The following is a 24,109-nucleotide window of genomic DNA, read 5'->3' on the forward strand; positions in this document are numbered from 1 at the left end:
ATTTACATCCCTAGTTTAAATGTGAGAGTTTTAGATTGATTTTAAGGGGAGTTGCAGGGGGGTCCAATGTAATAAACAAAGCTGTAACTTTTTAGTATCATGGATGATGCTAGAATAGCACAGCTAACTCTAAATATGTTGTTTCCAAAGAGGAGTCAGCAAGGTGGACTTTTGGGCAAAATTACATAATTGTTTTTAGACATTAATAGTAAAATGAGTGCTCCCAGTGTTGTTACAGGTATTTCTGCAGCATTCATCCCAGTAGCGTCTGGCTGCTTTATGGTAAACAACAAATGAAACAGAGAAAAATCTTGTCACCAATAAAGATAGCAATAACATTTCCCTCATTTGATCTTCCTGGAAATGGGCCCTCCCCCTTAGCATGACAAATCTGATTAATCAGGTAAACTTTATATGGTGCCCTTATGGCCTCCAAGCTCAGACTTTGTAGCATTGTCAGGAAAGGCAAGTTTGAGATGAGCCCCTCCAATGAGAACCCTCTGCTCTTCAGTCTAGAAAAGGTCCATGCAAGGAAACTGCTAATCTCAACTGCATGGAAGAGGTGGTCAGTTACCTTACCTTACTCCTTTCGTTCTGGTGGAGTACCAGAGTTGACCAGAGAGCGCTCTGCGGTTGATTTAGCAGGTCTTCACTAGACCACTAAATTGACCCCCGCTGCATCGATCGCAGCAGCGTCAATCCCCGGTAAGTGTAAACATGGCCCTAGTGTCCTGATGGACTCAAGAGGTGTGATTGCGGCATTCTGTACTTGCTTAACCTTCTGGGCAGTCCTCACGGGTAAGCAACTGCAGGGGACATTCATGGTTAACAATGGTAAGGTCTGTATTAGAGAAAAAAGATCACGGACTCCTAGCCAGCCATAGATAAAAACAGGTTCTATGGACAAAACTTGTCTTACGCCACCCCATTTTCAATTATCCCAAAGGTTTCTCGTGTAATTTTTTTCAATCTTTTAGTCAAGACAAACATAGCTGGGTGTCCAAGTTCTGCTAGCCTGGTGCTTTGTAGCTTAAGACACGTTTAGTCTCCTTCTATGATTAGTGGAAGTAATAGTAAACAGTTAAATAAAGCACGATGGGTCTTCTTAAGTTAAACATTCCACTATGCGGGATGCCTTAATAAGGTGGTTGAAAGGTAATCACTGAATGAGCAAGGAGTGTAAGAACTGAGAAAAGGCAGCAGTTGAATTTGAAGTACAAATGAAACTCTCTTTGGTCTTATGTCCTTCCTCAAATGAGTTTTTTAAGATTGTAAGCTCCTCCAGGCAGATGCAGTCTCTCACGCTGTGTTTGTACATTGTTCCATAAAAGCGCTGGGAGTGGGGAGGGAGTTACACTGCTTGGGGCCTCTGGATACTAACAAAACACAAATAATAACATTTGCTTAGGGTGATCAACTTTGAGTACAGCGGGGGTTGGCAACCTTTGGCCCACGGCCCGCCAGGGTAAGCCCCCTGGTGGGTTGGGCCGGTTTCTTTACCTGCCGCGTCCGCAGGTTCAGCCGATCGCAGCTCCCACTGGCTGCGGTTCGCCGCTCCAGGCCAATGGGGACTGTGGGAAGTGGCATGGGCCAAGGGATGTGCTGGTCGCCGCTTCCCACAGTGCCCATTGGCCTGGAGCGGCGAACCGCTGCCAGTGAGAGCCGTGATCGGCCAAATCTGCGGAAACGGCAGGTAAACAAACCGGCCCATGATCCCTGGAATACAGCTTCATCACTTACAGTTCTGCTACTTGTTCTACATAAGCCGATTATTTCTGATTTTTGTTCTGCTTGGCATCCTTTTTAGGAAGTGCCTTTTTGTTTTGTAAGATCTTTTTATCCCTGCCTTGCCTGCACCAATGGACTTTTGCTTATTAGATGGCAGCTTGCCATATTTCGTATTAACGAAAGCTTTTTTCCCAAATAAACATGTTCCTTGGTGTGTATGCTGCCGTCTATTTATGATTTACTTTCCATTATAAAGCTACAATCTATAATATTAAAAATAATACACAGCCAGATGTTTATCGGAGTTGGAACAGGGTTTTATTGTACTGAGTCTGGTATTTGTGGTTTATATTTCTTTAATCTCTAGTGAAGTGTGCTTCCTTCCCCCCCTCCCCTTCCCCCGCCTCTGGTACCCATATAGCAGTTGATGGTAATCTTGTGAATAGATTTTCTTTCAAACCTTCCAGTGTAGAAATGTGAAGAGATAGGAAGAACTCAATATCTCTTAATGGTGTTTCCTTTAAAAGCGAGTTCTTATTTGAGAAATTGGATCTAGATTGAGCAGGTGTCCTGGTTTACTGGGACTGTCCTAGTGGCTGGTTGATTCTAGTGAAACAAGATCACCCCCAAGCCCCTTACATTACACCTACAGAATATCTGGTCACCCGCTGCTGACTGCCTCTTTGCAGCAGCTGCTATTAACTTCAGTGGGCTTTGGGTTAGGCCTTTATATGGTTGTGTCCAAGTTACCGTGTTAAGATTTCATCATGTGTATTGCTGCTACACTTTGCCATAGCAGTTTTAGGCCAGCATAGTTTGCATACGATTGTATTCTTTTATTTGAGTGGATAGAATAGAATTATGCCCCAGGGGCAGATAACCATTTCAGATCTGTTAAATAAAGAGCTGTAACTGACATGCATCATAACACTGGTCTAAAACACCATCTTTTCCCCCCAATTAGATACTCCCCCCCCATTCCTCCTTTTTGGCCTGTGATTGGACTTATATTTATGAAAACAAACAGCATTTAGCTATAATTAAAAATTATACAGCCCCCCAGTAAATGGGATGGCAAAACAATAGTAATGCTGTTTATATGTGTGAAGTCAAGTGCAAGGGAAGTCTAAAAGCATTAAGTGTAATGCCAGGGTGGGATTGTCTGGTTGAATTGATACAGCAGGTGTAGATTAAGCATTAATTAAGCAGGTGTAAATAAAGCAGAACTTGCATTTCACAATTTATCATTCTGTAATCAGAATAGGTATCGCTATAGTTCCTGGGCCAAATTCTTCCCTGCTGTTGTTACTGAAATCTTACCTTTTGCATTTTATGATTTTTAAATTTTTTATTAAGTGTTCACAAGCTCCGAGCTGAATTAGTGGAGTATGTGTGTGCAATGTGTCTATCACACGCACACACACATCTGCCTTGAGTGTGAGATGTTATATACACATATTTTATACATAATTTAATAAACGTAAAATATATAAAATACATATACATAAAAATATGGAATTCACACAACAGTGATCTGTCCTCTATATCAGACATAAGGTCCCGTCATTAACAAATATGCTTGTTCAAAAAGAAAATGTTAACTAACAGTATATTGGCTAATGTTTTTTATAATTGTGTTCTAGGGAAAAATAACTAGACATCATTACAGAAAGATCTAATCTTTTAATCTTCAGCTGCTAGCATTTGCTAGCTTCAGGTTTAGCTAGAGAGAGATTCCTGTCTGACCAACCTACTGATGCCTCACTAATTGCCATTGAAAATGAAGAGGGGAAATCTGGTAGCCTTGGAAAGTTATTTATAAAAGAATGATCATGCTGGCTTGTGTTTAGAATCAGAACTCTTTCCCCCCTCCTTCTGTCTAGGCAAGCCATCACATTGAAAAGAGCTCTCTGGTGTGTTGTTAGGTACATTTGTCTAGTCTGGATTGGCCCAAGTTTCCCTGTCAGTTGAAGTCACTCCAAGTGGCTCCATACAGCTTTCTGTTCTTTTACTTACTAACACTCAGTCTTACAAAGCTCCATAATATATTATCTGCAGTGAGCTGGGTTTGGTCCATGTTGTTCTAAGATAAAATGTTCTGTCCTGTTTCTACTTATAGGGCACACTGTTTAAATGTGTGTTTGGTACACAAATTATTTTCGGCTTTTAATTTTAGTGTGCAAGTTGGAGGTTTTCTAATAATACACAGGTTGACTATGTGGAAATGTCTTGCCACATTTTGCTGAATTATTTAATTTATATAGGCTCTATCTTACATATCCGTGTTTATTGGGTTAACTTTCACTATGACTACTAAAAAGAAAAGGAGTACTTGTGGCACCTTAGAGACTAACCAGTTTATTTGAGCATGAGCTTTCGTGAGCTACAGCTCACTTCATCGGATGCATAGCATCCATAGCATGCATAGCATGCATAGCATCCGATGAAGTGAGCTGTAGCTCACGAAAGCTCATGCTCAAATAAACTGGTTAGTCTCTAAGGTGCCACAAGTACTCCTTTTCTTTTTACGAATACAGACTAACACGGCTGTTACTCTGAAAACTATGACTACTGTGTATGAAGTCTATGTAGATATGTGTGTACATGTGTATCGATGATCCCTCTCTTTCCCCCCTTTCCCTCTCCTGGTTTCCCTTAAAAGAGGACATAGCAAACTATAACAACTTTGGAAAACGATATTATACATCCAAGCAAGGTCTTCTGGCATCTATAATTTCCTGTGAGGGATAGTAGTTTTAGGGCATTGACTGTGCTGTTTCACATTATCCTTATGTAGCTAATAGAAAACCCCTTTTGGAGAGGGATCAGTGGTCTGATTTGGTAACCCACCCAAAGGGGCCATGGTGGAGATGAGGGAAAGGCTAGCCAGTGTCGCCTTGAAGAATTCAGGAAGAGCGTGGCATCCCGACAAGCTTTTTTTCAGAAGACAGCAGTGTTGAGTGGCTGGGGGAAGGAGGATGTAAGCATAAATCTCACAACAATAGCTAGCTGTTCCTGTGGATTTGTCAGCATTTTTAGTTTAGTTATCAGATGTGAATTTGGATCTGCCAGAGATGGGATAAAAATACAAACACTGAATTCTTACTTAGGCTGACCTGGCAGCATCCACATGCCAATCTCTAGTAATGCATTAATTGGTTAGTTAATATAACACACTTTGAAAATTGGAAAGAAGTACTGCGTATTAATGTGTACTAGTTTATTTACTGTTTGTAATCCTTGCTGAAATGCCACATATGGTGGCAGTTAATGTAAAGCAAATTAATGATTGGCTTTAATTGATTTGAACTGCTGTCATGCTTGAGTTTTTTATCTTGGGGGGAGGTGTAAAAAGTCTCATTAAATTTCAGAATGAAGACATTAAAAGTGTAAGCCCAAAGTAGCAGTCCAGATATGCTAACCTCCAGCAATGTTGTGTTTGATATTGACCAAGCAGAAGTGGTGTATCTCTTAGCAAGATGTTCATTTGCATTTTTATGTTAGTTTTTATAGAATTTTCCCCACAGTTTCTGTTGCACTTTTCAGTTAAAATATCTGCAGAATCTGAACCATTTAGAATGTACTTTTCTGCTCTTGCAATCTGCCAGAGTAGCTTTTCTCCCCTGTTGTCACAGTTATGTATGGTACTACATTGGTGAACTTGTTATAGAAATGAGTTCCAAACTGCTGCAACTAGAAATTGTTAATATTGAAACAGATCTTTTAATTGCCTTTGCAAATATGCAGATAGTGATACTCTTAGTTTCAAAAGATTGTTCTGTTTAGCTATGACTTTATAAGAACTACTTTAGTGGGGGGAAAAAAGATAACCAAGCCCTCAAATTGTTCTTTACTCTTGAACAATAGGGCAGGAAGAGAAAAATATTTCCTTGCACAATTTGTGCAATCAAAATATTATGGAGTAAGAGTGAAATAAAATTAAAGCTAAATCGTGAGGACCTTATTTAGGCAAAATGCCTAGTGATTTACTGGAGTAAGGACCTCAAGATTTGAGCCAATGTAAATAAAATGTAAAAATCTAAGTGCAAAGTAAGTTGGTGAGTTTCTTTAGTAACATTTCCATACAGTACCACCACATGCTTGCTATAGTATGTCCAAAAAAAGTGTTCAGTACTCTTGATGTAATATAGCCCCCCAAACCACTTAAATTTATGCAGAAAGTTCAGTAGGAAAAGTTATTATCATTCTCTTCTCACCATTCATACTTCCCCTTCTTTGCTCTGACCATTGTTATCTTTCATACCAGACATATGGGCAAATGCCATGCTCTGGAGCTGTTTGAAGTGCTCTGTAGGGATGTGATTATTGTTCCTGCGGTGTCTGTTCACAGTGGGTCGAATGCAAGCCGCATTGAGGTCAATGTAAAGACTCCATTTGACTTCACTGGTAGTTGGTTACGGTCCCATATCATTAGTGAGAGGGATCACAGATCACTTCGCAGTTACGCAGAATCAGAATTTTGGCTATTCCAGATTTTAACCCAGGGAAGCCTTGCGTACTGAAAAAATCCACTTAAAATAAAATACTTTTGCAAGTTTCTTAAATTGATATTAAAGAGACTCTTCCATTTCAGTCCTGCTACTTTCCTTTTGATTACATATGAATGCCTGGAATCAGAATACCCCAGAAGAATATTGCCAGAATTCTGAAAGACTGATTCTTTTGAATTATATCTTTGTTTAGAAATAGATACTTCCTATCTCCTGTGAGATAAATCTAGAGAATATTTGCCAGGGAAATTGGCCTAGTGAGGAAGCCTAATGCAATCATATGAATAGAAAAAAGTATTTTTTTACATTAAAATTTAAATATTTACTATTGGGCTTCATTCCTTGGTAATTTTTCCTCTTTTGCCTGAAAACAAAACATTTAAACATTTAGTATGAGAATCGTGTGGTGGCTATGGAGGAAAGAATTGTATTCATAGCCATTTAAATGTCTGAAAAATAAATGACTGTTGAGACAACAGAATGGCTCTCTACTTTTCCAGAAAGGACAAGAAAAACAATTCCAAGGAGGCCCTAAGACAGTCCTGAAATGTGTTTTGTACAGTGGTTGAAAATCTTGTAAGTGCTATTGCTGTGAAATAATAGGACATTATAACCTGGCAGAAATAGTAAGTGTAGAGCTTAAAGGAGAAAATACTATTAAACGTTTACAGTGTCTGGGGTCTGTTTGGCTTCAGGGCAATGGAATTTTCATTATCAACATGAGGAATCGTGGTGCATCCTTAGTATTCACAAACACTGCTCAAGGATAGATTGATACAGTTTGAGAAATAAGCCAAGTGATCTCGAGGGCACCCACTCTCGGCTCCCGGCTCCTCAGCTGTCACCTCTCTTGGGCAGAGACCCTTGTCTCTCTCTCTCCTGACTGGGTTTTTTTCAGGCTGCACAGTTCCCTGCCTACACTGTGAGTTCCCCAGCAAGCCAGACAGCCTAAAGGGCCAGTGTCTGCACTTTCATTTTCTCTCCTGAGGTATGAACACCATAAACCCCTGCATTTATTAATTATCACACAGCCCTTTCTAAGCAAGCACATTTATTCTTTAGGTGAAAGCCTTACAGAGAAAATATATTAAAAACAATCAAAGAATGTATATGCATGCTAATAAGCTTACCAGAGATCACCGCCAACTCCAACAAGGTCTCTGGCAGTGTTCAGTCCTTCGAACCTCACTAAAAGTTTTTCTGTGGTTACAAGTTCTCTCCTCAGGGCATAGCTTCAAAAGGTTGGGTTTGGTGGTGGGAATTTGCATTTTCCTCCCTCCAGGTGTTTCCTAGGAAACCCACATAACTTTGTCCCAGAATTTCCTTCTTGTTTGGCACAGTATTTAAAATAGTCCTTTGAAGCTCATAACACTTCCCAGGGTTTAATTTACCTGGGTAACAGATACCGCCTCCTCAGCCACCCCGGAACCTGCATGGGGCATAGCAAAAGCTCAGATTCTTCTTCCGGAAGAGAGAAGAAGAAACGCGCTTTTGCATTTTCACAGCTTGGGGTCTGCGGAGGGGAGGTGTGGCTGCAGGGGCTCCAGCCAGCCTGGGGCTCCTCTGAGCAGGTGGGGGGGTTAGGGTTCTGCCTGGCCTGGGGCTCCTCTGGCTGCATGGGGGAGGGGGTCTTGGGCTGCAAGGGGTCTCACGGCTTCAGCCACGGATGGAGTCCAGGGGTCTCGGGCTGTGGGGTGGAAGGAGGTCTTGGGGCTCTGGCTGTGGGTGTGTGTGCAGGGGGTATCTGGGCTCCAACCATGGAGAGGGGAGGGGGTCTTGGGCTACAAGGGGCACAGGGGTCTCAGGGCTTGGGCCTGGGGGTGCAGGGCGTCTCGGGGCTCCAGCCATGTGGGGAGGGGTGGGCATAAGGGGCAGAGCCAGGGGCTAGCCTCCCTGAAGTGGGGCTCTACCCGCTGCCCATGACGCTCGGCTTTTTTTTAACCTTTTCTCATAGGTTAGGTTTTCTAAACCTTTTATCATTTTGTTGCCATCCTCTAGATTCTCTTCAGTTTAGTAGAATTTAGAAATAAGCCAAGTTTAGTAGAATTCAGAAGAATTAGTAGGGGAAGCTAAAGTGGATGGGAACCTGGGAAGCAGTGACCATGAGATGGTCGAGTTCAGCATCCTGACACAGGGAAGAAAGGAGAGCAGCAGAATACGGACCCTGGACTTCAGAAAAGCAGACTTTGACTCCCTCAGGGAACTGATGGGCAGGATCCCCTGGGAGAATAACATGAGGGGGAAAGGAGTCCAGGAGAGCTGGCTGTATTTTAAAGAATCCTTATTGAGGTTACAGGGACAAACCATCCTGATGTGTAGAAAGAATAGTAAATATGGCAGAGGACCAGCTTGGCTTAACAGTGAAATCCTTGTTGATCTTAAACACAGAAAAGAAGCTTACAAGAAGTGGAAGATTGGACAAATGACCAGGGAAGAGTATAAAAATGTTGCTTGGGCATGCAGGAGTGAAATCAGGAAGGCCAAATCACACCTGGAGTTGCAGCTAGCGAGGGATGTTAAGAGTAACAAGAAGGATTTCTTCAGGTATGTTAGCAACAAGAAGAAAGTCAAGGAAAGTGTGGGCCCCTTACTGAATGAGGGAGGCAACCTAGTGACAGGTTTCAGAGTAACAGCCGTGTTAGTCTGTATTCGCAAAAAGAAAAGGAGTACTTGTGGCACCTTAGAGACTAACCAATTTATTTGAGCATAAGCTTTCGTGAGCTACAGCTCACTTGAAAAAGCTAATGTACTCAATGCTTTTTTTGCCTCTGTCTTCACGAACAAGGTCAGCTCCCAGACTACTGCACTGGGCAGCACAGCATGGGGAGGAGGTGACCAGCCCTCTGTGGAGAAAGAAGTGGTTCGGGACTATTTAGAAAAGGTGGACGAGCACAAGTCCATGGGGCCGGATGCGCTGCATCCGAGAGTGCTAAAGGAGTTGGTGGATGTGATTGCAGAGCCATTGGCCATTATCTTTGAAAACTCATGGCGATTGGGGGAAGTCCCGGACGACTGGAAAAAGGCTAATGTAGTGCCCATCTTTAAAAAAGGGAAGAAGGAGGATCCTGGGAAGTACAGGCCAGTCAGCCTCACCTCAGTCCCTGGAAAAATCATGGAGCAGGTCCTCAAGGAATCAATTCTGAAGCACTTAGAGGAGAGGAAAGTGATCAGGAACAGTTAGCATGGATTCACCAAGGGCAAGTCATGCCTGGCTAATCAAATTGCCTTCTATGACGAAATAACTGGCTCTGTGGATGAGGGGAAAAGTCACGTGTTGTTCCTTGACTTTAGCAAAGCTTTTGACACAGTCTCCCACAGTATTTTTGCCAGCAAGTTAAAGAAGTATGGGCTGGATGAATGGACTATAAGGTAGATAGAAAGTTGGCTAGATTGTCGGGCTCAATGGGTAGTGATCAATGGATCCATGTCTAGTTGGCAGCCGGTATCAAATGGAGTGCCCCAAGGGTCGGTCCTCAGGCCGGTTTTGTTCAATATCTTCATAAATGATCTGGAGGATGGTGTGGATTGCACTCTCAGCAAGTTTGCAGATGACACTAAACTGGAAGTAGAGGTAGATACGCTGGAGGGTAGGGATAGGATACCGAGGGCCCTAGACAAATTAGAGGATTGGGCCAAAAGAAATCTGATGAGGTTCAACAAGGACAAGTGCAGAGTCCTGCACTTAGGACGGAAGAATCCCATGCACCGCTACAGACTAGGGACCGAATGGCTCGGCAGCAGTTCTGCAGAAAAGGCCCTAGGGGTTACAGTGGACGAGAAGCTGGATATGAGTCAATAGTGTGCCCTTGTTGCCAAGAAGGCCAATGGCATTTTGGGATGTATAAGTAGGGGCATTGCCAGCAGCTTGAGGGATGTGATCATTCCCCTCTATTCGACATTGGTGAGGCCTCATCTGGAGTAGTGTGTCCAGTTTTGGGCCCCACACTACAAGAAGGATGTGGAAAAATTGGAAAGAGTCCAGCGGAGGGCAACAAAAATGATTAGGGGACTGGAACACATGAGTTATGAGGAGAGTCTGAGGGAACTGGGATTGTTTAGTCTGTGGAAGAGAAGAATGAGGAGGGATTTGATAGCTGCTTTCAACTACCTGAAAGGGGGTTCCAAAGAGGATGGATCTAGACTGTTCTCAGTGGTAGCAGATGACAGAACAAAGAGTAATGGTCTCAAGTTGCAGTGGGGGAGGTTTAGGTTGGATATTAGGAAAAACTTTTTCACTATGCAGGTGGTGAAACACTGGAATGTGTTACCTAGGGAGGTGGTGGAATCTCCTTCCTTAGAAGTTTTTAACGTCAGGCTTGACAAAACCCTGGCTGGGATGATTTAGTTGGGGATTGGTCCTGCTTTGAGCAGGGGGTTGGACTAGATGACCTCCTGAGGTCCCTTCCAACCCTGATATTCTATGTTTCTATGATTCTATCCACATCTTTCCTGAAGGGTGGCACCCAGAATTGGACACAGTACTCCAGCTGAGGCCTCACCGGTGCCAAACAAAGTGGGACAGTTACCTCCTGTGTCTTACATATGACACTCCTGTCAGTATATCCCAGAATGATATTAGCCTTTTTCGCACCTGCATCACATTGTTTACTCATATTCAGTTTGTGATCGAGAACAGTCTCGGATCCTTTTCAGCAGTACTACTACCTAGCCTGTTATTCCTCATTTTGTAGTTGTGCATGCGATTTTTCCTTCCTATATGTGGTACTGTGCACTTAGAATCATAGAATATCAGGGTTGGAAGGGACCTCAGGAGGTCATCTAGTCCAACCCCCTGCTCAAAGCAGGACCAATCCCCAATTTTTGCCCCAGATCCCTAAATGGCCCCCTGAAGGATTGAACTCACAACCCTGGGTTTACCAGGCCAATGCTCAAACCACTGAGCTATCCCTCCCCCCAGACAATAACTTCTCTTTATTGAATTTAATCTTGTTAATTTCTGTTGATTTCCATCATTTTGAATTCTAATCTTGTGTTGCCCCCGCCCCCTCCAGCTTGGTGTCATCGGCAGATTTTGTAAATATACCTTCCACTCCACTATCCAAGTCATTAATGAAAATATTGAATAGTACTGGATCAAGGACTGACTGCTGTGGGACCCCACTACATATGCCCTCCCAGTTAGACAGTAAACCATTGATAACTAATCGGAGTACAATTTTTCAACTGGTTGTGCACCCACTTTATAGTAATTTCATTTAGACCACAGTTCCCTAGTTTGCTTCTGAGAATGTCATCTGGGACTTTGTCAAAACCCTTACTAAAATCAAAATGTATCCCATCTACTTCTTCCCCCTCATCCACTAGGCCAATAAACTGTCAAAGAAGGAAATAAGGCTGGTCTGGCATGATTTGTTCTTGACAAACCCATGCTAGGCTATTCCTTAGAACCCTATTGTCTTCTTGGTGCACACAACTGGCTTATTTCATTATTTTGTTCCAGGATCTTTCCAGATATTGAAGTTAGGCTGACTGGTCTATAATTTCCTGGGTCCTCTTTGTTTCCCTTTTTAAAGTTAGGTACTATGTTTTCCCTTCTCCAGCCTTCTGGAACATCACCTATCCTCCAGGAGTGATCACAGATACTTGCTAACAGTTCCAAGATTGCTTCAGCTAGCTCCTTAAGTATCCTAGGGTGAATTTCATCAGGACCTGCTGACTTGAACGCATCTAATTTATCTAAGTATTCTCTAATCTGGTCTTTCCCTGTTTTGGCTTGCATTTCTCCCCCCTTGCTGTCAATATTAATGAGTATCTGGTCATAATTAACCTTTTAGTGAAGACTGAAGCCAAAAGCCATGGGAAGACGTAGCCAGAATAGGGATGGATACTGAATGCCCCTAAAGGTGATCCTCTACATCATACATGTAGGATGGATGATGTGGGGAAGCGCTTGGACAGTCATTGCTTGTGCTGGCACTGCTCCTGCTACGTGTTCTTTGAGTAGATGAAGGATTTCAGTCTCCAGGGCTGTTAGCCTGTCATCTTTCACAACGAAGAGATTTACGCCCTGGCTTCACTTGCACTCTCGTACTAGTAAAGAGAAAGGCAGAGGGATAAATAGGAACTTGAGGAAGAAAAGTTTTGTCCCTAAGCTTTACAGAAATTTGAGGCATAGATCTTCCATTGTTAGAAGAACCTGGTGAAAAAGTAGAGAGTAGCCAGACTCCTGGGTAAACCCCATTGATTAGTGAGAAAATCTTTCTCTTCCTTTGCACACTTCCACAGTTGAGATTAGCAGAGGCACTTGAGTAGGAACTGCCTCAGTATAAATGAGAGGAGGCTGGCTGGCAGGATGTTCTCTGTCAGAGGTCCTTGATTTTGTAACTCACTCCCCCTGCGTGGTCTGCAGAGCTGATATGTGTTAACTTTCCGGGCATACTGCAAACACCATCTTTCCCATTTTGTTAGGGCTATATTTGTGGATGGTAGCAAGAGTTTGCAGGAGCAAGCCTTTGAGGAGGATGGAATATATAGAGATCCTTCATGTAGACTCTTGACTGAATTGTGTCCTTAGAAGTGTGTGTACATCTGCTCTGGATTTCAGTGGGAATTGCATACAACTTCATGAGAGTAGAATTTAGTCCTAACTGGTCTAATCTTAATTTGATGAGTGGGGCCTTAGTGGTATAACCCTCAGTAGCATTACTGGAAGCTATGTATATATAGATATAGATAGATGGATAGGTTTTGATGTCATTATCTATTTATCTATGAACATTAAGGTTACAAACAACATTACAAAAGAACATTAAGGTTGCAAAGAACATTAAGGTTACAAGGGCAAGCACTGAAAAATTAGGCTAAGCCAATATTAAGATTGGCTTCTTGAGTGTATGCATTGTGACACAGTCTTTAAATACATGATCACATATTAATTTTTCCTCAGAATTCCTGCATCATTCAGGGGAAGTCATCTGTTTCTGTGTAGTAAAACAGAATTTAGGAATCTAGAACCCCCTGCTCTACACCTTCATGGTAAATTGAAGAAGTTTTGGAAACTTACTAATATGATATGTAACCGTTGCAAAGCAGTAGGGGCATCTGGGAGTTCAAAGTGCAGACAGTGAATTCCTGATCATAACTAGCTAGGAAACTGGCAGTTGGGAAGGTGAGTAAGGGAATAACTTTACAGGGCTGGACAGGACTCATGGAGATTATCGACTACTCTATCTCTTTAAAAGTTGATACCGTTTTACATCATGCAAGTCTGAAACCTGGTGGTATAAAATGTAACTGGTACAATTGATCATTATTCACTATTTACAGTTATTAAGCCAGGACTATATTGTGTGATTTAGCAAAAGAATGAGAATGGCACATCCACTAGTATAGCCTCTGCCTGAAACTAAATTTGTTTCAGTAATTGTAATATCTGCCATTATAGCAGCATTGTACAATGAAAGAGAAAAGTAAGCACTGATTACATGACAGTTTTTGTTGTGCTTTTTCAGAGTGCAAATTCACCTGCACCAGTGGTAAATGCTTGTATCTTGGTTCGCTGATTTGTAACCAACAGAACGACTGTGGGGATAACAGCGATGAGGAGAACTGTCTACTTGTAACAGAGCATCCACCTCCAGGCATCTTCAGCTGTAAGTACTTAATTTACCCTTTGCGTATGTCTATTGTGCACACTGTCACTTCAGAATTTACTTTTATGGTTGACAGTTTGGTTTACAGTATGTTTTGGGAAGGTGCTGGATGAAATGGGAATTAAAGGTTGTTTTTCTTCACCAACAGTTAACTTGTAATTTGCTTTCTCTAAGCAATAGCTTCCTTCATTCAGGAAGTTTCTAACTCTGGAAAGTGATGGTATCTTTTTTTCGGTCCTGCAGCTATTCACATGACGGTGAGCTCTTATGGGACATACAAGGTTATTGCTAGTTGAGAAAGTTTGTTTCGAAAATATACAATCTGCATTCATTTATTTTACCACATTCCTAGAAAAAATAAATGTTATGTCGATTTCCAGAGCTTAATTTGGTTGCATGTACAAATTGTGTTTTCTGCAATAGTTGTCCCTGTTAAATAAGTTTATTTTTATTCTAAAAGCAGCGCTTGCTTTCTGACAGGACTGAGTTTATGTGCTTGTTTGTGCATCTGTGTAAAATATTTTAATTTCCTATTCTTTGAAATATAATATTCTCTTTGCACAGAATGATAGAAATTCATTGGCATCTGTGTATATTTCACATTGACCGGTGTACACTAAGATGTGGTCTTAATGCTTTTTCATATTTTGGCATTGAAAATTGTTTGGCTGTAAATCTATTGTGCATACAGAGCCATTCCATTTTCAACACCCATTACAGAAAGCTTCCTATACCCCAGTGGAATGGGGCAGCTAGCACATTTTCTTAATAGTTTGGTCCTGTTATACAGTACTGGTTAAGCCATTTCAACTCAGATTGAGAGGATTGATTTTTCAATCATTTTATTAAACAAACAACTCTTTCCACATGCCAGATTCTAACTACCATGTACAGACTGCAGTGGCCGGTGGAAATCAGATGGTTATATGTGCTACTTGGTATGCTTCTGCAAATCCAAGTGTTGGAGTGTTTAAAATTACGTCATAACTTGGACAAGTATTAGGGTTGCCAGGAGTCTGGTTTTCGACCAGAACGCCTGGTTGAAAAGGGGCATTGGCTGCCGTCAGCACTGCCGACGGGGCTATTAAAAGTCCAGTCAGCAGTACTGCAGGGGCTAAGGCAGGCTAGTCCCTACCTGTCCTGGCACTGCGCGGCACCCCGGAAGGGCTCCGCGCATTGCCCCCACCTCAAGAACCGGCTCCTCACTCCCATTGGCTGGGAACTGTGGCCCAAATGCTTTGGTACATGGTATGCAAGATGCCACTACTCTTTCTGTGCCATACTGCTGCAGTTGTAATCATCCTTGCTCTACATGGCATGGAGGAGCTGGCAGGCTCCATGAAGGCTCCATGACACTGGAATTTGCTGCCTCCTTGATCTCTCAGATCCAGGATCTGTTAACTTTCTGGTCATACTTTAAGGCCTGTTCCTTTTCCCAGGCATTTGGAGGAAGGGGGTTTGTAAGAGGGAGCATTTCATTCATTGCTATGGGTGTCGTGAAGGGGGTTAACTGTTTATTTACCTATAGTGGAATGGACAGTGCATTTTTTCTTATACTGGATATTATGAGGTTGTCAGTTTTAATTGTTGTAAGGACTCCTAGAGCTCAGGATGGGAGCCTGTTATAAAGAAGCATCTGTTTTAAATAAAAAGAATAAGTAAATAAAATATATGGGGAAATAATAGTCTCAATGGTGAACCAAGGAGAAAAAGATAAAAGCCAACAGTCAAAATAGTAGTTATAAACAGTGCTCAAACTAATTGGGATTGGTGGTATTTGTCATCTACTGGCCATTAAGTATGTTCTTATATTATTCAAATTAGTACCAGTGGTGTTATGTAACAGAAGATTATTCTGAATAAGGCAGTAGATCTAGTAGTCTGTTAGCTTTCCAGCTTAGGAAACTAGCTTCTAAAATAGTTGTTAAATTGAAGTCCCCAAGCTCTAAAGAGATGACATTTTGAATTAAGGGAGTTTTTGCATGTTTTTGCACAGGTTTTTAATAGGAACCCCTACCAGATGTTGTGTGGGCTTGAAATGACCTAACAGCTAATATCTGTAGTGGCCCCCATATCAGTGACTGAATGGTAATAAAAGTAACACCACTGCTCACCAGAGGTGTTTTCAAACAGAGATTTATACCATTGGTATCACTATGTCACCTGGATCTTTTGGTTGATATGCACCACCTTCCAGAGAATACACAGGAAATATCACTGAATATGCATATATGCTGGAAATCTCTGTCTTGGTCTAAAAGTTCCAGCAGGATTGACCTCCTCTTTTTCTCTTGGAGTCACTTTGTCTTTTGGTGGTGTCACCTGGCACTAAAAAGTGCTAATGACTTCCCACTGCTATATTGTATTTAAAAGTGACCCTTCTCTTTTTGTTCTTTCTTTCTCTACAAACTATGTATATCTGACTTCACAATAATGCTAAATTAACACAGCTATGAAGGTTCTGCTTGAATTTGTTTAAACACTCTGTACCTTGATAGGGGGAGGGATAGCTCAGTGATTTGAGCATTGGCCTGCTAAACCCAGGGTTGAAAGTTCAATCCTTGAGGGGGCCATTTAGGGATCTGGGACAAAAATGGGAGATTGGTCCTGCTTTGAGCAGGGGGTTGGACTAGATGACCTCCTGAGGTCCCTTCCAACCCTATTAATCTATGAATCTATCTATAATCCATGTTAGGATGTGCATTCCTTGGCTACTAGTGAATTTCTCATTCACCTGCTTGTCAATAGCCAAGCACTGAACACACTGTTTTTGCTTATTGCTTGATCTAGTTAAGTTATGTGAAAAGTGATAGAATGATTCTTTTGTGGAGTCTGTGATGCCTGGACTCAGTGATGGCAGAAAAGATTATTGCATTGTGCCTAAACATTTGTAATGGCATAGATCTGCTACCACGACCTGATGCCGTTGTGAACTCTACTGATTTGGTCTTTCCGGATACTGTTACTGACCTTTTTTTCATGGCCACCCATAATACTGAGAATAAATGAGTGCAAAATGGCAAAGACAGTGCTTTTCAGAACAAGGATCCAAGGAAAATTAAACATGACAGTACTAACCAGGACACTTATGGCAGCATATAGGGACCACAGCTGCAGTCCCTGTATCTGGTCAGACACAGGCTTTCCTGTGAAGGACATCCTATCTGGTGTGTGGGAAATATTTTTTGCTTAGCATGTCTAATTACCAATCATTATTATTATTAGCTATTTTTGTGGTTTGAAACTGCCCAATCCCAAAATTATTGTTGTTCCCTGCATTGCAAGTAACTTTAAGAGCAAAGGATTTAAAACTCATTAAATTTTATTTTACTCTTTTAACTAAAAGTCTTAGTTTTTGGATGAATCATCCACGTTTGCTTTACTCTGTATTAAAAGCCAAATTTTGTCCTTTATCTGCAGTTCCAAGGTTTTTTTTACCCTGTTACAGCCTTATGCCCAGCAAACAGCTACCTACTTAACGTTGCATGAGTCGTCCCACTTCAATGGGACAACTCACATATGAAAAGTTAAGCAAATATGTAAGTGTTTGCAGGATTGTGGCCTGATCACTTTTCCTCTGCTGATTTACCGGAAGAGTCTGTCTCCCTCTTGAGGGATTTGCCCCTGTACAGCTGTGAGAGACTGTAAGCCAATTAGGTCATATGTATACTAGAAAAAAATGTGTGTTTGGCTAACACGAGTTAAAATCCTAGTGCAGACAAAAAAAGTTGTAGTATTAATGCATGTTAGTTGGGGCAGGTAAATTCTAAGCAGCAAACATATTAAAACTACACCTTGCCTTGTCTACACTAGGGTTTTAACATATGTTAGTTAACGTGTGTTAAAATCCACTTTTTCTCCTAGTTAAAACTAGTGTGGTGCATGACTGTCCAACTAGCCTCCTAGAAAGCAGCCTCTGTCAACTTGAGGCAGCACAATTTATCATTTGTATTATTACTAACAGTAGTAGTACTTATTTATTACTCTGGTAATAGAGCACTTATCACATAGCAGCTATGTGCCTATTTAGAGGGCTAGCATACAATAATTACAGAAAACTGTGATAGGAAGAAGATGAAACCAAAGCTCCACTAAACTTGCACTGGATAAGAATGCAAATTCAGATTTTTCACCATTGCAGTCTTGGGCTCAGTAACGACTTGACATGCCTTGCAAAGTTACTGTACGCTTCCTTGTGTGAGACCTGTAAAATCAGGACTGTCTGAGGAATTTAACAACATGCCTGTTTCTACCAGGGCACAGTTCATTTGTCATAGTTTTTTCCAGTGTTTGTGCAGCATGTGATCCCCCTACCTTAGCCTGCCCGGGCTGCTAGGAAGCAATTAGATTTTGAAAGTGGCATAAGGAATGAAAAGGTTAAGGCTGCTGTCTCTTTGCAGCACACAGTACTGCAGCCAAGTGTAACTGAGAAGCATTGCATCTTCTAGAGATGCTCGAAATCTAATTCTTAGTTTGTCTGGTTGACTGTATAGCCTGTTTTCAGTGAAACTGGTTGTGTGAAGTGTTCTGTGTGTGCACATGGGCATGCTATTTAAACAAAATACTGACTTGCGTGAAAATGAGGTGAAGTATAAAATGAGGCAGAATGCATCTTCTCATGTCACATGAAATTTATGTACACATCAGGTGCATTAATGAGGTTGACACTTCATGACAGTTTGGGGTAGTAATGTCAGGGTTTACTGTGAAATCTTTATTTTCCTTGGTGAGGTAAATAAATATTACTTCCCCACACCTTTTGTGACAGCTGTGTACCTTGTAAAAATCTATAGGGGGGTTGAAGAATGATTCTGCTTTAAAAACAAGAAACTCAAACAAAGGGAAATATTTTGTTTCATAAAAAAATAGAGAGTGGTTCAGAAAGGCCTTTTGCAAGGCTCTCTTACTGTTTCACTGAATTTGTGCAGATAAAAACAACCTCTCAGATTTACATTTTGATTGTGTTTCTGCTTTCATGTGTGCCGGGCTGTCCCACTTCAGGTGAAATTTATCCATTTCTTTAAATATTTAGCAGTCTAGCGTAGATGTTAATGAAAGTCTGGCACTGCTATTTTGAGAATTGCAACAATGATAGTAATTTTCAGTGTCAGATTACTGCTTTGCAGAGGGAAAGGGAGATGGGAGGAGGAGAGAGAAAAAAGATTGTTTCACTTCTAATAGAGTTTGCCATCAGCCTGGCTGTGCCAGACAGATGGATCATGAATACTGTCTAGACGGTCTCTGCCTGAGTGGAGCTGTGGTCTCTAAGGACAATCAATGAGACGCCAGCTTAAGTAACTGGGGAAAGTCAGGACGAGCTCTCCTCTAATCAGATAGCAATCAATGCAGATCCTGCTTCACCAGGCTAGACACAAGGCCCTCTGTTACTGATAACAGGTCAATGCTGATTTTAGCTGAAACTTGTCTATTATTAGGCTTTAGAGGGAGAGAGAAAGAGGCATAGTATTTTAACGCTATTGATTCCAACTGTATATGTCAAGAGAATGATTTAATTCAGGAGTGTGGTACTTGGTAGGAATGGCGGATAGGGGGAAGCCGTCATATGGCTATAAAACACACACATCAACCTGTTTAGGTAGGGCCTGTATTTATTGATTGGTTTAGTCAGCGTATACACTTGGAAATACCCCTGCTGCTCACTTTCCCTCAGTTTGGTCCACTTGGTCAGGAAGCATTTTTTTTCTGGCCTTTTTTCCCTCCTTCCTACATTCAGATGATGTGATGTGGGGTATCCAGCCAGCTCTGCCCTCGCTTTGGTGTTGGGATGCTGTGCTAACCAGGGAAAGCCTCTGGGAGATGTTATTGAGCTTAATGCTCTTTAGTACTGTAAATTTTCGTTGCTTTGCTACTAAGTACCAGTCATTTCTTGCTAATTAAATAAATCTGTGTGAAGTAGAGCTAGAAGTGTATGCTTCTTAACCAGCAGAGTTATAACAATGGTTGGATTTAATGAATTTGGTATCTTATTGGAAATGGCCAGATGAATCTCTGGTGCATACATTGCAGAATTACCCACAGTGGTCTCAGTTCTGGTTTTCTGTATAAAACCAAATACTCAGTTTAATCTGTTGGTTTTTGTTTACTTTTAGAAAATCCATTTTGTTTTAATTCTTTAACCCCTGTCTTGTACCTTGAAATGCTAGAAGCTGTAAGCAAAGTGTTTATTTTTAAAATTGTTTATTCTCTGCAGATTTTGAAGTCCATCGAGAAAAAATTGCTGTTAATATAAATCTAAAGTTTGAATGAGCAAAGCATGATCTGATATTGGTATTTAAGTTCTGTATTTATTAAATTTTGTTTGTTTGTTTGGTTTGTTTTCAAAATATCAAGGGCTGTTTGCCTTTGTGTGGAGACATGGGGTGAAATCCTGGGTCAGTGTAGTCGATGGCAAAACCCCTGCAGACTTCAGTGGGACAAGAGTGCACCCACAGTTCTCTGGAACACTAAGGTGTTAAAAAGTGTGGCAAACATCCGGGCGGATTTTTAAAATAAGAGGCAATGTCTGGGATTTTTCGGATTTTTGCAGAGCAGGTGTTGCAGTTCAGAAAGAGCTGTCTCTGTGACCCGATTGGTCCCTCCCTTGCAGCTGCCAATATGCCCACCCAGGCTCCGGGGAGAGGAAGAGGCCCGCAGGGAGGCGCTGACTGATGGGCTGGCATTGCGTCCTGGGCTTGTGCCAGCTGCCCTGCTCTGTGACAGGGAGCAATACTGCCCCCCACCTCAAGAGTGAGGCTGCAGATACCCTCTCCAGCACTCCCCAAATATCACCTCCAGCACCCCAGTATACACACACCCCTCCAGCATCCCCCAAATGCCCCTTCCTACACCCTCCCAGTACACAAAACCCTTCCCAATCCCCAAATACCCCCTACCAGTACACACACCCTTCCAGCATCCCCCCCAAATATCCTCTCCAATATCCCCCAACTGTACCTCCCCCTCCCCCAAGCTCCTTCTCCCTCCACCTCTGGCAGTGGTCACTTTTTGGGAACCTGAAATATGGTAACCCTAGTATAAGAAAATACATAAATTGGAATAGAATGGAGAAACTGTGCTGTAATGTTAACTTCAGCCCACAGTACCACATGTTGGACATTGTTCTTTTAGAGATATTTGTTTGTAGAAGATTATGATTTAAAGATGCTCCGTCATAAGGGACAGTATTATGAACATGGGAATTTGAGATGTGTCCTGGAGGGAGAGGGTTGGGAACACGTCATGTCTGTGGGCAGCAGTTCACCAGAGACATTCTCCAGTTTGTTTTATTAAAGTTTTATTCCTTTCTCATTCACTGGTTTGTTATTTAATGAACCGCAAGATCATTACAATTCTCATCCCCATATATTTTCAGTTGCAGGGGAATTTGGCCATAGAATTTGGTAGAAGTTGTGTGGCTAAATGTCTGAACAATTTCTTAATATAATTTTCTAAAATATTTCAAATCTGACTTTTTTTCTCTCATTCATTCAAATATAACGATAACTGAATAACTCCTAATTATGAGCATTACATCTGTGCTGTGTTTGTACTTGGCTAACACAGGTATCTAGATGAGCAATCATAAATTTTGCGTCATTGGAAATCTCTAGATTGACTTCTCCAAAGCATGAAGCTTTTATAAACACTGCTTCTATTTTCATAATTGTTAAAGCATTACAGAGGTGGTCTTTTGAAGGGGCTTTTAAAAATAATGTGCAATAACAAGCCAAATAAACAACCCTCATCCCCTAACAGTACTACAGATTGTCTAATATTTGATAATTTTTTATTCTATGGACGTATGCGTGACCCAGTACCTCCAGAGACTCTTCATATTTTGATCAAATGAACAACTTTAATTTCTCTTAAGCAGAAACATGTCGCCCTAGGAAGCCATCCTCTAAAATTTACATTTTAGCCATTGGAACAACTTCCAAGGGTTGGGGTGAATTCTCCATCCCCTGGCAATTTCTAAATAAAGATCGGATGTTTTTCTAAAAAGATGTGCTCTGGTTCAAACAGGACCTATATCAGGGAAGTTCTATGGCCTGTGTTATGCAGGAGCCAAACTAGATGATCACAGTGATCCTTTCTGGCCTTTGAATCTCTTATTCTGTTTCAGTCAAAGATGGGACACTAGGTGGGGAGGGCTCTGAGTTACCATGGAGAATTCTTTCCCAGGTGTTTGGCTGGTGGGTCTTACACACATGCTTAGGGTGTAGTAGATCGCTCTGTTTGTGGTCGGGAAGGAATTTGCCCCCAGGTCAGTGTGGCAGAGACTCTGGGTTTTTTTTGCCTTCCTCTTCAGCATGGCGCAGGGTCACTTGGTGGCTTAAACTACTGTAAATGGTGAATTCTCTGTAACTTGAAGTCTTTAAATCATGATTTGAGGACTTAAGTAACACAGCCAGAGGTTAGGGGTCTTTTACAGGAGTGGGTGCAGCGAGGTTCTGTGGCCTGCAATGTGCGGGAGGTCAGATTGGATTATCATAATGGTCCCTTCTGGCTTTGAAGTGTATGAGTCTGATTCTATGAGACAAGTGTACAGTAGTTCACATTTAGGTTATTTGTGATAGTTTGTACTCTATTACTAAAGATTCTGTAGTATAATTTGTAAAAATAACGAAGTCTTAGTAATATGGTGACACCCGAAAGCCTCTATGGTTAAATCTTTGCTGAGGCTGCGAGGCATCTATTTTTTGGTGAAGACTAAAAGTGTATGGATGAGTGAAGTAATGAGATTCTACTTTCTCTGTGGGGTGTGTTTGCATGTGTGTGTGCATGCATGTGTATGTATATATGGAATTGCAAAGTGGAGACCACTGGAATAATGAAATTCCTTCAGAGAAGGATTTGTGAAATGGGGGGACCTCAAGCCATGAACTGCACACGTTCTTTCTTGTTTCCTGAGGACAGTCATCTTGGAGCTCATAGAAAGTGATGCATTTTGTTGGTTACAGCAGTCTGTGTTGTTTGGAAAATTATGTACAAATCTGTGCCCTCTTTAACCAAAATATATTGCCTTTGATACGAAGTAAGCCACCTGTTCTTCAGAGTCAGTGATAAAAACAAGAACAGACATGCCTTAAAAATCTAAGGCCTTACTCAGAAAAGCAGTTGAGCACACGCTTAAAGTTAAACGTGTGTAAGCACCATTCCTTAGACGTTTTCCTGAGACGTTTTCATGAATCTGGGTCTAATTGTTTCAGTATTTTTTTTTCATTATAAAAAGACTTGGTCCAAATAGGAGGAAAATATATAGGATAACAGGCTCTATGAAACTAAATATAGCTGTGGATGCTTCAGAATTTAAAGATAAGGATGAAATATAAATGTTAGTGGGTAGGGGTTTGGAATGGGCCCATGAAAATGTAGTGTAGCATATGTTCCCTTATGGTAGCAAGATCCAGTTAAAGCCTACCTAGTACTTTAAAATATTCCTTAAAAAGTGATGGTGTAGTGTAATAATGTCTGGTCAACTGAATCCCATGGAAGAACACTTCACTTCTGGGTATATAAAAAGTATAGGATATTTATCCTGGTCAGAGAATTTAGCGTTAAGGTGAAAGAAACACTGAGGGGGAGAAAAGTGCTCCATCTCTCTTGAATTTCATAGGCATAAGAGTGAAAGAAGATGGTTTTTAGGATCCACCATAGCAAAGGTCTCTCACAAATCAGCAGACATTGGCTCACACTGCTTCTTTCTGATTAAGCATCTAACGTTTCACATTCTGGCATTTTTTAATAGCAAAATTTGGATTTTTCTTCCTGTTAACATCTTATTGTTTTCTGAATAGTGGTGTTAAAAACTCAGAAACCTAAGGACCATAGCAGCCTCATACAGAATTATGCTATATTTAGTACTGGACCAAATTCACCCCCTACCCTGTCCCCCACATGAAAGCTGGATTTGAGTTTGGCCTATAAGGTTTAAATATAAAAAGCATAACTTGCAAAGATAGGGTCTGATCATGCACATGTAACTGCTTAGCACATCTCAGGATTAGGCGCCATGCATTATAAATATATAGAGTATACACACATTTATAGACACTATTTATTATTTAAGAAAAATGTCAGCAGTTGCATATTATAAAAAGATCTACAGCAGAGTCCCTATGAAATGCTAAGTGTGTTGGGTTTTTCCCATTTGTAATTAAAACAGAAGTAGAAATTACAATGTTACAATGTTGGGAATAAAATCAGGTTCTATAGAAATATTTTTCTTGATTCAGGGAATGCAATAATCGGGAATGC

General features: G+C 41.3%; 1 protein-coding gene across 2 annotated transcripts in view; it reads left to right on the forward strand.

Annotated features, from left to right (window-relative positions):
* The window catches only part of LDLRAD4 (low density lipoprotein receptor class A domain containing 4), a 435,540-nt gene that overhangs the window by 216,608 nt on the left and 194,823 nt on the right, over positions 1-24,109 (forward strand). For both annotated transcript variants that reach the window (XM_027826292.3, XM_037892893.2), the window contains exon 3: positions 13,712-13,852. In XM_027826292.3, coding sequence (XP_027682093.1) covers positions 13,712-13,852 — 141 coding nt within the window. The remainder of the gene's footprint in view (positions 1-13,711; positions 13,853-24,109) is intronic.

The sequence above is a fragment of the Chelonia mydas genome, chromosome 2 (genome assembly GCF_015237465.2).
Source record: "Chelonia mydas isolate rCheMyd1 chromosome 2, rCheMyd1.pri.v2, whole genome shotgun sequence".
In the NCBI taxonomy this organism is placed as follows: Eukaryota; Metazoa; Chordata; order Testudines; family Cheloniidae; genus Chelonia; species Chelonia mydas.